General features: G+C 45.3%; 1 protein-coding gene across 4 annotated transcripts in view; it reads left to right on the forward strand.

Annotated features, from left to right (window-relative positions):
- The window catches only part of LOC110528470 (bifunctional heparan sulfate N-deacetylase/N-sulfotransferase 2), a 174,852-nt gene extending 161,369 nt beyond the window's left edge, over positions 1-13,483 (forward strand). For all 4 annotated transcript variants that reach the window (XM_036984309.2, XM_036984320.2, XM_036984301.2 and 1 more), the window contains 11 exons: positions 194-281; positions 403-557; positions 1,422-1,607; positions 9,645-9,773; positions 10,024-10,206; positions 10,410-10,506; positions 10,651-10,774; positions 11,056-11,230; positions 11,665-11,835; positions 12,015-12,227; positions 12,370-13,483. In XM_036984309.2, coding sequence (XP_036840204.1) covers positions 194-281; positions 403-557; positions 1,422-1,607; positions 9,645-9,773; positions 10,024-10,206; positions 10,410-10,506; positions 10,651-10,774; positions 11,056-11,230; positions 11,665-11,835; positions 12,015-12,227; positions 12,370-12,495 — 1,647 coding nt within the window. In that variant the 3' untranslated portion in view covers positions 12,496-13,483. The remainder of the gene's footprint in view (positions 1-193; positions 282-402; positions 558-1,421; positions 1,608-9,644; positions 9,774-10,023; positions 10,207-10,409; positions 10,507-10,650; positions 10,775-11,055; positions 11,231-11,664; positions 11,836-12,014; positions 12,228-12,369) is intronic.
- Positions 13,484-14,157: the final 674 nt, after the last annotated feature.

Below are 14,157 nucleotides of genomic sequence, written 5' to 3' on the forward strand. Positions count from 1 at the left end.
CTGATTTTATTCCATGTCGTCCCATGTCTGTTCCATGTCTGTATTCTTCACTTGAATGATGCATCTGCAGTTTATGTCCAAGAGTTATTTCGCCATCTAGTGGTTAAGAACATTATAGCAACATTATAGTTTTTAAAGATAATAACTGCAATTGTGACTAATTCCCATTCCTCTGTCATGTCCTCGTTTGCAGGCCTTGCTCAATACTCAAAACAAGCTGCGAACGCTGGTCCCTGATTTCACCTTCAACCTCGGCTTCTCTGGAAAGTTCTACCACACAGGTAAGAGAGCATCTCAAAGTGAAAACACAGAACATACCCTGTGCTAGACAACGTCTCTGTAGATTTTGAGTTGGAGAGTGTCATGAAGAAACTCCCTGTACCCATCTCTTCCCCCCTTCAGGCACAGACGAGGAGGACCGGGGAGATGACATGCTGCTAAGACACAGAAAGGAGTTCTGGTGGTTCCCCCACATGTGGAGTCACATGCAGCCCCACCTGTTCCACAACGTCAGCGTGCTGGCTGAACAGATGAGGCTCAACATGCTGTTTGCCCAGGTGATTGGGCTTCCAGTCTGTCGATACCTAACATCATAATCATACGATAGCTCTGTCTAGTAAGATGCATGCTGTAGTTATGGCCGTGTTGATCCAGATGGTGAGTGGTAATTGGATTCCTGTATGCTGGCCGTTGTAGATGTTTCCTTGTTCGCGATTACAATAAACCACGGTAACAAGGCTCCCAGACATTGAGGCCAAAGATGCCCCTAAGGCTGCCTTGTTGATGTAGTGAGTGGCATTGGGAGCCAAGGGGTTGGGCCCAGCGAGCAGACGGTGTCAGTGTGTGTGTGAGGTGAATACTAACCAACACCACGTCCCCTCTCAGTAATCCCTGCTGCCATACAGATGTCTTTGCTGGCTGACACTGACGGAGAGCATCTGAGTGGTCAGGGGAGAGGATCCTTCAAACAGCTCTCCATAGCTTCTTCTTAGGAAGGATACACACCGTCTCAACTGAGCTGAACAAACACCAATCCCTCAAGCGTTCCCAACACTGTGTTTTTCCAGCGAGGGGCACAGTGGCACGGTACCACCATACATTAAGATTAGGATGAATTTTTGTTACTCTCTAAAGGATTTAGGCTCCTGCTGAGCTTCCTGACTGTTTCTTATTTAGCAGTGTGGAGTGGTCTGTGGACAGAGCAGGGCAATGTCGCCCTCCAGTGGAGGAGCTGCACATTATTTTTTCTGCTGCGTGTTTGTTTTGAAGCAGACAGTGACTCATTCATGGTTCAATAAAATGTCCATTTAATCACGTTTTGTTATTGTAATTTGTTCCTGGTGTCCTTTCCTGTCCCTAGACACTACTAATATCCATCTGTGTCTCACTCTATCTCTACCCCCCCCTCTCTTCCTCTCCAGGAGCATGGGATCCCTACAGACATGGGCTATGCTGTGGCCCCCCACCACTCGGGGGTCTACCCTGTCCACAGCCAGCTGTACGAGGCCTGGAAGTCAGTGTGGGGAATCAAGGTGACCAGCACAGAGGAGTACCCCCACCTCAGACCTGCCCGCTACCGCAGGGGCTTCATCCACAGTGGCATCCAGGTCAGTCTACTGTTAGTCATGGCAGTTAATCAGTTTGTTAAGTGATGAACTGTGGTTTAAAGCTCGCCGCCATTGGACTCTGGAGGGATGAATCACGCTTCACCATCCGGCAGTCTGACAGACGAATCTGGGTTTGGTGTATGCCAGGAGAACGCAACCTGCCCAAATGTATAGCTTGTGCCAACTTTAAAGTTTGGTGGAGGAGGAATACTGGTCTGGGGCTGTTTTTCATGATTCGGGCTAGGCCCCTTAGTTCCAGTGAAGGGGAATCTTAATGCTACATCATACAATGACATTCTAGACGATTCTGTGCTTCCAACTTTGTGGTAACAATTAGGGGAAGGCCCTTCTTGTTTCAGCATGACAATGCCCCCGTGGGACCAAATCCATATTAATGCGTATGATTTTGGAATGAGATGTTTGACGAGCAGGTGTCCATATACGTTTGGTCATGTAATGTATAACTCAATAATGTCCTTCCAAAAACTTACAATTAAGCAGCTTTTCTGCTTTTTTTTGCCTCTGCTTGGCCTGTTAAGAAATGAGTGATTTGGGTGTCTGCTAACATTAGCTAACATCTTCTAAACAGCCAGCAGGCCAACTCTTTCAAACCATTTAAAAAAAAAAAATAGACGTTACTGGCGAGATAGTTGTTGCATAGGCTTTATCCTTTTTTCTAACACCAGCTGTGGATTGCTTGGCTTGCTAGCTCGCTTGCATGCAGTGAGCTCATATCAGCGCTGTTGCGGTGACTGTATAACTGGCAGTCAAATTCCATGTGATGGTTTATTCATGGTAATTAGGCTTCTCCAAGCTTTGATGATGCTGATGGTTATTAGTAGCCTACCAAACGTATTAACTGCCTGGTACTCAGCACTCTATTATCCCTCTAATCACTCTGACATCAATGCAAATGTAATCAAAAATCTAATCAAACACTTAATGAGAGCCCATGTTGCCCAACATTTCTATAGGCTATGCAATTGTGCGAGAAAATAAAGTGATGGCCTCTACTAAAAAGAGGAGGATCCCATCAGCTTTCTATAGGCTAGGCCTACTATATTTATTTCTCAACTTTCCTAATATTAAGCACATTGTTTATATTTACAACAGTAGTATAGCCTACCTGGCTGGCAGTAGAAAATAAACCATGGGGAAAGGCGTCCTCCATTCGCTATAGGTATTTTTTTTTATGTTGCCCTGTTTCGATACAGGTGCATGATAATGGTCCATTCTAAATCAAAACAGATTTCCCAAATATGTTATTTACCATATGTAAAGTAGAGGTCGACCGATTATGATTTTTCAACGCCGATACCGATTATTGGAGGACCAAAAAAAGTCGATACCGATTAATCTGCCTAATTTTTTGTATTATTTGTAGTAATGACAATTACAGCAATACTGAATTAACATTTATTTTAACTTAATATAATACATAAATTAAATAAATTTAGCCTCAAATAAATAATGAAACATGTTCAATTTGGTTTAAATAATGCTATAACAAAGTGTTGGAGAAGAAAGTAAAAGTGCAATATGTGCTATGTAAGAAAGCTAACGTTTAAGTTCCTTGCTCAGAACATGAGAACATATGAAAGCTGGTGGTTCCTTTTAACATGAGTCTTCAATATTCCCAGGTAAGACGTTTTAGGTTGTACTTATTATAGGAATTATAGGACTGTTTCTCTCTATACCATTTGTATTTCATTAACCTTTGACTATTGGATGTTCATATAGGCACTTTAGTATTGCCAGTGTAACAGTATAGCTTCCGTCCCTCTCCTCGCTCCTACCTGGGCTCGAACCAGGAACACATCGACAGCAGCCACCCTCGAAGCAGTGTTGCCCATGCAGAGCAATGGGAACAACCACTCCAAGTCTCAGAGCGAGTGACGCTATTAGCGCACACCCCACTAACTAGCTAGCGATTTCACATCGGTTACACAAGCCTAATCTCGGGAGTTGATAGGCTTGAAGTCATAAACAGCGCAATGCTTGACACACGACGAAGAGCTGCTGGAAAAACACACACAAGTGCTGTTTGAATGAATGCTTACGAGCCTGCTGCTGCCTACCACCACTCAGTCAGACTGCTCTATCAAATCATAGACTTATAATATAATAACACACAGAAATTCGAGCCTTAGTTTCCGGAATCAACCATTTTAATGTCCTATCATCTCGAAAACAAGACGTTTATTCTTTCAGTGAAATACGGAACAGTTCCGTATTTTATCGTATTTTAACGGGTGTAATCCATAAGTCTCAATATTCCTGTTACATTGCACAACCTTCAATGTTATGTCATAATTCCGTATAATTCATCGATTATATGCAACGCAGGAAACGCTAGGTAAACTTGTAATATCATCAACCATGTGTAGTTAACTAGTGATTATGATTGATAGTTTTTTAAAAGAAGGTTAATGCTAGCTAGCAACTTACCTTGGCTTACTGCATTCGCGTAACAGGCAGTCTCCTCGTGGAGTGCCTCTCGGCAGGTGGTTAGAGCGTTGGAAGAGTTAACTGTAAGGTTGCAAGATTGGTCCCCCGAGCTGACAAGGTGAAAATCTGTCGTTCTGCCCCTGAACGAGGCGGTTAACCCACCGTTCCTAGGCTGTCATTGAAAATAAGAATGTGTTCTTAACGGACTTGCCTAGTTAAATAAAGATTAAAGATGTAAAAGAAAAAATAAATTAAAAATCCGCCAAATCGGTATCCAAAAATACCGATTTCCGATTGTAATGAAAACTTGAAATCGGCCCTAATTAATCAGCCATTCCGATTAATCGGTCGACCTCTAATGTAAAGACTAAAGGTTAAACCAAGAATATTCTGATGGGTGACAATATTAGCCTACCACTTGTGAATTATACACTGCTCAAAAAAATAAAGGGAACACTTAAACAACACAATGTAACTCCAAGTCAATCACACTTCTGTGAAATCAAACTGTTCACTTAGGAAGCAACACTGATTGACAATAAATTTCACATGTTGTTGTGCAAATGGAATAGACAACAGGTGGAAATTATAGGCAATTAGCAAGACACCCCCAATAAAGGAGTGGTTCTGCAGGTGGTGACCACAGACCACTACTCAGTTCCTATGCTTCCTGGCTGATGTTTTGGTCACTTTTGAATTCTGGCGGTGCTTTCACTCTAGTGGTAGCATGAGACGGCATCTACAACCCACACAAGTGGCTCAGGTAGTGCAGCTCATCCAGGATGGCACATCAATGCGAGCTGTGGCAATAAGGTTTGCTGTGTCTGTCAGCGTAGTGTCCAGAGCATGGAGGCGCTACCAGGAGACAGGCCAGTACATCAGGAGACGTGGAGGAGGCCGTAGGAAGGCAACAACCCAGCAGCAGGACCGCTACCTCCACCTTTGTGCAAGGAGGAGCAGGAGGAGCACTGCCAGAGCCCTGCAAAATGACCTCCAGCAGGCCACAAATGTGCATGTGTCTGCTCAAACGGTCAGAAACAGACTCCATGAGGGTGGTATGAGGGCCCGATGTCCACAGGTGGGGGTTGAGCTTACAGCCCAACACCGTGCAGGACATTTGGCATTTGACAGAGAACACCAAGATTGGCAAATTCACCCCTGGCGCCCTGTGCTCTTCACAGATGAAAGCAGGTTCACACTGAGCACATGTGACAGACGTGATAGAGTCTGGAGACGCCGTGGAGAACGTTCTGCTGCCTGCAACATCCTCCAGCATGACCGGTTTGGCGGTCGGTCAGTCATGGTGTGGGGTGGCATTTCTTTGGGGGGCCGCACAGCCCTCCATGTGCTCGCCAGAGGTAGCCTGACTGCCATTAGGTACCGAGATGAGATCCTCAGACCTCTTGTGAGACCATATGCTGGTGCGGATGGCCCTGGGTTCCTCCTAATGCAAGACAATGCTAGACCTCATGTGACTGGAGTGTGTCAGCAGTTCCTGCAAGAAGAAGGCATTGATGCAATGTACTGGCCCGCCCGTTCCCCAGACCTGAATCCAATTGAGCACATCTGGGACATCATGTCTCGCTCCATCCACCAACGCCACGTTGCACCACAGACTGTCCAGGAGTTGGCGGATGCTTTAGTCCAGGTCTGGGGGGAGATCCCTCAGGAGACCATCCACCACCTCATCAGGAGCTTGCCCAGGCGTTGTAGGGAGGTCATACAGGCACGTGGAGGCCACACCCACTACTGAGCCTCATTTTGACTTGTTTTAAGGACATTACATCAAAGTTGGATCAGCCTGTAGTGTGGTTTTTCCACTTTAATTTTGAGTGTGACTCCAAATCCAGACCTCCATGGGTTGATAAATTTGATTTCCATTGATCATTTTTGTGTGATTTTGTTGTCAGCACATTCAACTATGTAAAGAAAAAATTATTTAATAAGAATATTTCATTCATTCAGATCTAGGATGTGTTATTTTAATGTTCCCTTTATTTTTTGAGCAGTGTATATTATCCCTTGTGAATGGTACCCAGCATAAGACACCATGCCTTTTTTTGTGACTTTTTCGAATCATAGTCGCACGGGCCTATATGTTTCAATAAGGTTTGTATCACAACTATAGTGGCGAAATAACTTCTTAAAATTTAAGCACATTAATCCGCTTTACAAGGGGTGTAGAGCCTAACTGGCATACATAAGTAGCGTGGGAGTTTCAAGTTTGGGGAAGATCGTTTTCACCTTAAAAATGCACCTTTATAATAAAAGCCATTACATGCATAATTGCATTTCCGCTAATGGAACATTTGCGCTTATAGCCTACTACTATGTGCGAATTGCTGTGCTTATAATGTGAAGAAATAGCCCAATAGTTTAATACTTTAAGCTAAACATTCTGATCTGTTGTATCAGCCACACTTTTTGTATCTAGTGGTTTATTAATTTGGGATCTGTCACATTCCACAACTGCCCCAGACTATGTTTGGTATATGTATTTCTCGCACAGAATAGAATAGGTTGACTTTTGTACTATGGGGACAGTAGATTGAAATAGGCTAGTGCTTTTGCTGTTCGTTAGGCATACTCCTCTTGCTGGCTGACAAAGTAAATGTGGACAGTTCTTCCAATATCTTCAATATGCACCTAGGAATAGGATAAGGACGCGCGCCATTGTGTCCCCAATGTGTCTGTCTTCACTTGTAGCCTGTGAGAAAGACCCGATGACATGCTGTAGTATGCAGCACTAAGGGAGAAGGGCACAACGGCCACCGGCCGGCCGCAAAAGGCATGGATTCTTTTAAGGTGCATTATGGCAACACAAAAGGGATGCTGTCGTGAAATTCTAGGCATTATCAGGTGCTTGTCAAATTGTGAATGATGTAGTGTGTACAGCCTGTGCAAAAAACAAAGCAGAGCTCATCAATCAAATGTATTTATAAAGCCCTTCTTACATCAGCTGATGTCACTAAGTGCTGTACAGAAACCCAGCCTAAAACCCCAAACAGCAAGCAATGCAGGTGTAGAAGCATGGTGGCTAGGGAAAAACTCCCTACAAAGGAACCTAAAGAGGAACCAGGCTATGAGGGGTGGCCAGTCCTCTTCTGGCTGTGCCTGGTGGAGATTTATAACAGAACATGGCCAAGATGTTCAAATGTTCATAGATGACCAGCAGGGTCAAATAATAATAATAATCAGTGGTTGTAGAGGGTGCAACAGGTCAGCACATCAGGAGTAAATGTCAGTTGGCTTTTCATAGCCGATCATTCAGAGTATCTCTGCCGCTCCTGCTGTCTCTAGAGAGTTGAAAACAGCAGGTCTGGGACAGGTAGCACGTCCGGTGAACAGGTCAGGGTTCCATAGCCACAACCAGAACAGTTGAAACTGTAGCTGCAGCACGACCAGGTGGACTGGGGACAGCAAGGAGTCATCAGGCCAGGTAGTCCTGAGGCATGGTCCTAGGGCTCAGGTCCTCAGAGAGAGAATGGAAGAAAGAAGGAGAGAAAGAGAGAGCATACTTCAATTCACACAGGACACTGGATAAGACAGGAGAAATACTCCAGATATAACAGACTGACCCTAGCCCCCCGACACATAAACTATTGCAGCATTAAATACTGGAGGCTGACGATACCCCCGGATAAGGCCAAACAGGCAGGATATAACCCCACCCACTTTGCCAAAGCACAGCCCCCACACCACTAGAGGGATATCTTCAACCACCAACTTACCATCCTGAGATAAGGCAGAGTATAGCCCACAAAGATCTCTCCCACGGCACAACCCAAGGTGAGGGCGTCAACCCGGACAGGAAGATCACGTCAGTTACTCAACCCATTCAAGTGACGCACCCCTCCTAGGGACGGCATGGAAGAGCACCAGTAAGCCGGTGACTCAGCCCCTGTAATAGGGATAGAGGCAGAGAATCCCAGTGGAGAGAACCGGCTAGGCAGAGACAGCAAGGGCGGTTTGTTGCTCCAGTGCCTTTCTGTTCACCTTCACAATCTGGGCCAGACTACACTCAATCATAGGACCTACTGAAGAGATGAGTATTCAATAAAGACTTAAAGATTGAGACCGAGTCTGTCTCTCTCACATGGATAGGCAGATCATTCCATAAAAATTGAGCTCTATAGGAGAAAGCCCTGCCTCCAGTGTTTGCTTAGAAATTCTAGGGACAGTAAGGAGACCTGCGTTTTGTGACCGTAGCGTACGTGTATGTATGTACGGCAGGACCAAATCAGAAAGATGGGTAGGAGCAAGCCCATGTAATGCTTTGTAGGTTTACAGTAAAACCTTGAAATCAGCCCTTGCCTTGACAGGAAGCCAGTGTAGGGAGGCTAGCACTGGAGTAATATGATCAAATCTTTTGGTTTTAGTCAGGATTCTAGCAGCCGTGTTCTAATTGAAGTTTATTTAGTGCTTTATCCGGGTAGCCAGAAAGTAGAGCATTGCAGTAGTCTAACCTAGAAGTGACAAAAGCTCTTCTGGGAGAAGTGCCTTTCAAGCAACTTTTTTTTACAAATCATCATTAGTCACATCATCCAGCCTTAGAATGTATTAAAAATCAGAACATATTGCCCAACATTTGTATCACAACTAAAGTTACATAAATAACTGTAAATGAAGCATATAGGAGGACCTGTTTCTTTGTTAACCGCTCAACACAGAATAGCTGCATGTGTTCACTCCCTCAAATCATTTGGAGAAAATATCATTTCTATTTTATTCAGCCTTGTTCAATTGTATTCTTCATACTATAAAATAATGCCACGGAATTCTAAGCAAATCTTGCCTGCTAAATGAACTAGTGTAGCCCACAGCCATTTGGCATAGCCACATCAGGACCTAACATAAGGACAACTCAGAGTATGCTATTATTTTCTTCTGAAATAGACAACATTTTCTTCATATCATGCTTCTTTAGACCTGTCTACAATACATAATGGATTTATTGTGAAGGTGTTGGCTATGTTACATGGATTTATTAAACTTTTTAAAATGTAGATGTTCCAAAGGTCTGCATCAGTGGCTTGTAGGCTGTGTGGAAGCCAGGAGTGTTTATGTTAATTACCGGTCAATTACCCTGAGACCGACAGTTATTTGCTTGACAATCACCGGCTGACTAAATTTTCGTGACCGCCCTAGCTCATGTCTCCCCTAATCTCGAGAAGGATCATTCTCCCCACCAGATCACGTACCGGCCTGTCTCGGCCAAAGATAATGTCATTATCCAAGCAAATTTGAGAAAGTTTGAGGTAGGTTTTTAAAAATGTATGCCTTGGCCACAAATACGAGTTTAAGACGTCAACAACATTATTATAAGTTGTCTGAATATTAACTTTTAAAAGTGAGATTTTCACTCCACTTCAATTGAAGTCAAATGGTCCCACCATCTCTCATTGACATCAATGACAAAGTGAAAATATGACTTAATCAAGAGTTAGGATTTGCCCCTCAGTGCTTGGTGAGCGCACTCAAGGGCTTATACAAAGGTGCAAAGGCCCTATTCATTATTAAAGTGGCGAGAAGGAAGAGAAAGTTGATTATTTTGATGTATTGTTTACAGTTTCCCCTCTGTCTCTGCAGGTGTTACCTAGACAGACATGTGGCCTCTTCACTCACACTATCTTCTATAACGAGTACCCAGGAGGCTCCAAAGAGCTGGACAAGAGCATCAGGGGAGGAGAGCTGTTCCTCACCGTCCTCCTCAACCCTGTAAGTTCCAGTCCTCTCTGGAGATATTCTGCCTGTCATTACTGGAGCCTGCCACCCTCTTCAGGCCGCTGCTCTATATGACTGGAAGAATCTTAACTTGGAAAATGGAATTGTAACTTTAATTTTTGTGTAAATCATGCATCGGTGTCAATCTGTGCCACAAGTTGGGATTTAGCCTTGTATGCAGCTAAACAGTGAAAAGTCTCACTTCCCTCCTCTGACCCCCCCCCCCCCCCCCCCCCCCCTCCAGATCAGCATCTTCATGACCCACCTGTCTAACTACGGGAATGACCGGCTGGGCCTGTACACCTTTGAGTCCCTGGTGAAGTTTGTTCAGTGTTGGACCAACCTGCGGCTGCAGACCCTGCCCCCCACGCAGCTGGCTGACAAATACTTCCAGATCTTCCCTGAGGAGAGGGACCCCCTCTGGCAGGTTAGGGAACTGCAATTATTATTACAGACATGGTAGTACAGCGGTTGTTAGTTACTGTTTCCTATTTTGGATATGTACTGTTTTCTTGAGATTGTTATAATAAAGTTTGGCCTATCAATTTATTTGAGTTTGCAATGAAATGACTTACTGATGAGCTATATGTACTGGTGACCCTAACCTAACCCCTCTCTATTTGTCCTCAGAACCCATGTCAGGACAAGAGGCATAAAGACATCTGGTCGAAGGAAAAGACCTGTGATAGACTACCCAGGTTCTTGGTCGTAGGCCCACAGAAAACAGGTGAGACCCTGTGGCCGGCCATTCTCCTCCGACGTAACCTCTCTCGCTCTTCGCACACTCTTGGCCAGAATGTGTTGCACGGTGGCATTTGTGGTGGTGCGTTTCAGTCCAACCAAAAGTGGATATTTCTATGTGTTATTTCAGGCACCACAGCCCTGCACTCATTCCTGAGCCTCCACCCTGCCATCACCAGTAGCTTCCCCAGTCCTGTCACCTTTGAGGAGATCCAATTCTTTAGCGGGCCCAACTACGACAACGGCATTGACTGGTAAGACAACATTCTTTAAACACTATAATGAAGCCTGTAGTCACCTCAACATGGCCTCTATGTAGTTCCTTCATGCTTACTTGTAGTTTAGTCTTCCTCCATATTGCTCTCTTATCTAGTCCTCTCATATCAGTGAGAACGTATAACAGTATGGTCTATTTGGTCCTAGGTGGAAAGGGACATGGCACAGAAAGCCATTCAAAGTTATTGGGACTTTTTATGTCATAAGCTCTCCCCTGGCCCTCAGTACACCAAACTGCTCTCCCCCCTCCTCTCTTCAGGTACATGGACTTCTTCCCCTTCCCATCGAATGTCAGCACAGACTTCATGTTTGAGAAAAGTGCCAACTACTTTGACACGGAGGTAGCCCCTAAGAGAGCGGCGGCCCTGCTGTCCCGGGCCAAGATCCTGGCTGTGCTCATCAACCCAGTGGACCGCGCCTACTCCTGGTACCAGGTGGGTCGATCACACTACACAGATCAGGTTCACCAATGTTCAGGATCAGCTCTAACTACCTCAGCCAAAGTATGAACCATTAGGGTCATGAAATATAAACTGTTCCCAGACCATTTTGACCGTTAAGTGACCACACATGCTGAAGAAACTGTAGGATGTAGAGTCATCTGTTTTTATTTTAGCTTCACCTGTGAGGTTTATTTGCTTGTAGGCCATTATTGTAAATAAGAATTTGTTCTTAACTAACTTGCCTAGTTAAATATAAAAAAAAAATCTCATTATTTACTTGTAGTTACTTTAACAAGCAAGGGAGGTCAAAGTTATCTTGTTACTTGATCCCTTTGAAGCCTGACCTCTGATAACCTTTGATAACCTCTGATAACCTGACTCATCATGGCTGACCTTTGACCTATCCCATGTGTGTGACCCTGCAGCACCAGCGGGCTCATCAGGACCCAATGGCCATCAACCACACATTCCAGGAGGTGGTGACAGCGGGGCCTGCCTCCCCCCGAGAGCTGATCATCCTGCAGAGACGCTGCCTTAAACCTGGGGCCTACGCCACCCACCTGGAGCGCTGGCTACACCACTACCAGCCCAGCCAGGTAACACTTTACTGGAAATACACATTCACATACACAGACATACCATACGAGCACAGCTAGATAATGAAAACTACAGGAGACGCCCCCAATCACCAATTCAGAATCATCCATTCAGTATTTTCCTGGCAGTACCACCTGTGTGAAGGCCAGAATGTGAGAGGTGTGATTCCTGTTTCCAGGTGCACATAGTGGACGGGTCCCAGCTGCGTTCCAACCCTGCCCTGGTCATGGAGGGCATCCAGAGGTTCCTGGGGGTCACACCCATCTTCAACTACACTCAGGCTCTGACATACGATGAAAGTAAAGGGTTCTGGTGCCAGCGGGTGGAAGGTGGACGACCCAAGTGTCTTGGCAAGAGTAAAGGCAGGAAATACCCTGACATGACCCCTGAGGTACAGTGATGTCACACACACATTATCCCGTTGTCAGCGTGCCATGATGCATTTTGTTTCACTTTTGTCTAACATGTAATTATGTCTAAACAAGTGCCTCATACAGTCCTTACCTGATTGTTCTCTGCTGTGTGCATTACAGTCGCGTGCCTTCCTGACGGAGCATTACCGGGAGCACAACATGGAGCTGCTGAGGCTGCTGAACCGGCTGGGCCAGCCCCTGCCCGCCTGGCTAAGAGAGGAGCTGCAGAGCTCCAGCTGGAGCTGAGAGTGGAACCACAGTCTGGAATGGAGCACTGCCCCACCCGGCTTGGCCCGGGGGGAGAGGGCCCTGTTCACCCACACCCACACCAGTCACTACAGAGGGTGGATGAGGTGAGAGGGCGGGAGGACAGCCCCCTATCAGGACAATGGACTCCGAAACGCCACTGTAACAACCAAACCTCATGGGTGGAATAATGACCTCTAATAAGAGAGTTAATGAGTTGGACTGAAACACCTTGCAGTCGCACACATCGTCTTCATCCAGAAAGTAGAGGACTTGTCTAAGCCTGCAGACGGTTAGACTGACTGATGCCAGGGTCTGGTAGACTGAGAGGGGGTGGGGGATGTCTAATGTCACCCGACTATTTAACAGGAACTGAACTCACAGGATATCCTGTGGCCCTGTAGCGCATGAATGAGCTCGGAAACATACGTGGTCACAAGATCACACACACACACACACTTCTCATTTCTTCAGAAGAATGATTGTAAAACGTTGTACATTTTAAATCTGTTGTATATTTTGGGCGGGGGGGGGGGGGGGGGAAATGTGACAGAATAGACATTGACTAAACGAGACAGCGTACTGTAGTGCTCTGGACAGAGGCGTGTGCCGTAGGATGGATGTGGGGCATTAATCACATGCCACAGCACCTCCAGACTCTCTCTGTGCATTCCACTACCCCAGAGCTGAGGCCATTCTGACAAACAAACTGTCTACTAAAGGCCACAGTCGACAGAGAAACCACACACTTTAACATGCACTTTCCCCAACTCTCACATAGGTACCCAGCCAGTTTAGAGCTGCGTAGAGAGAGGAGGATGAGCTAGAGGGAGATGGAGATGGGGAAAAAGAGAGGGTCTATGTCTCTCTGCCTGTGACTGTCCGTCTTAACAGGAGCTGCTGTCTTGTCTTCTTTTGTTTATTTTGTAAAAACTACAAAACAAAGACCAACGCTGTATCATCTCTAATAAACTCAGAGAGGTTGGAATGAATTGTTTATTTATTTAATTTTTTTTACCCACAGCTTCTGCATGTCTGTCAATGCAGGAGCCACTGTCTTTTACCCATCTGATGCGGTCTACAGAAGACTGGAATGAAAACGGCAGTACCTCCAGTGTTTGACGGACAGGAGACTAGAGGTACATATTATAGTCTGCAGTACAGTAATTCTACTCTTCGGGAAGGCATCTTTTCAATGTATTATTCCACAGGATCTATCATTTATGTAAGTGATGAAGTCAGAGACGCTCGGGCCGGCAAACCGTGCCAATATATCCTCCAAACACCGGCTTCGAGGGCATTATCACTTAACTATGTCGCATGACGAATCTGTGAGAAACCTGTTAAATGGGCAGATCATGTTCATTATTCACGGTCCAGTGTTAACAAGGGACTTGACCACAATCTCCAAAGTCCCTTAGCTGGATAGACTCCAGTAGCAGTGCGTGGGTAAAATCACTGGGGAAGCCAAGCCCCCCTCCCCCCTCAAAAAATAAGCCATATTACAAGCAATGTGTTACCTTACTCTGCATTGGTTTGACACAGGCAAGATACATTTCTATCCTGGATGGATGGACGAGCACACACTTACATGAAAATGACAAAACCGACCACTTATGTTGAAATGTAATTTTAATGAAATAATTGTCAGATTGTTTCCAT

The sequence above is a fragment of the Oncorhynchus mykiss genome, chromosome 1, assembly GCF_057628025.1.
Source record: "Oncorhynchus mykiss isolate SJ-2025 chromosome 1, ASM5762802v1, whole genome shotgun sequence".
Lineage (NCBI taxonomy): Eukaryota > Metazoa > Chordata > Actinopteri > Salmoniformes > Salmonidae > Oncorhynchus > Oncorhynchus mykiss.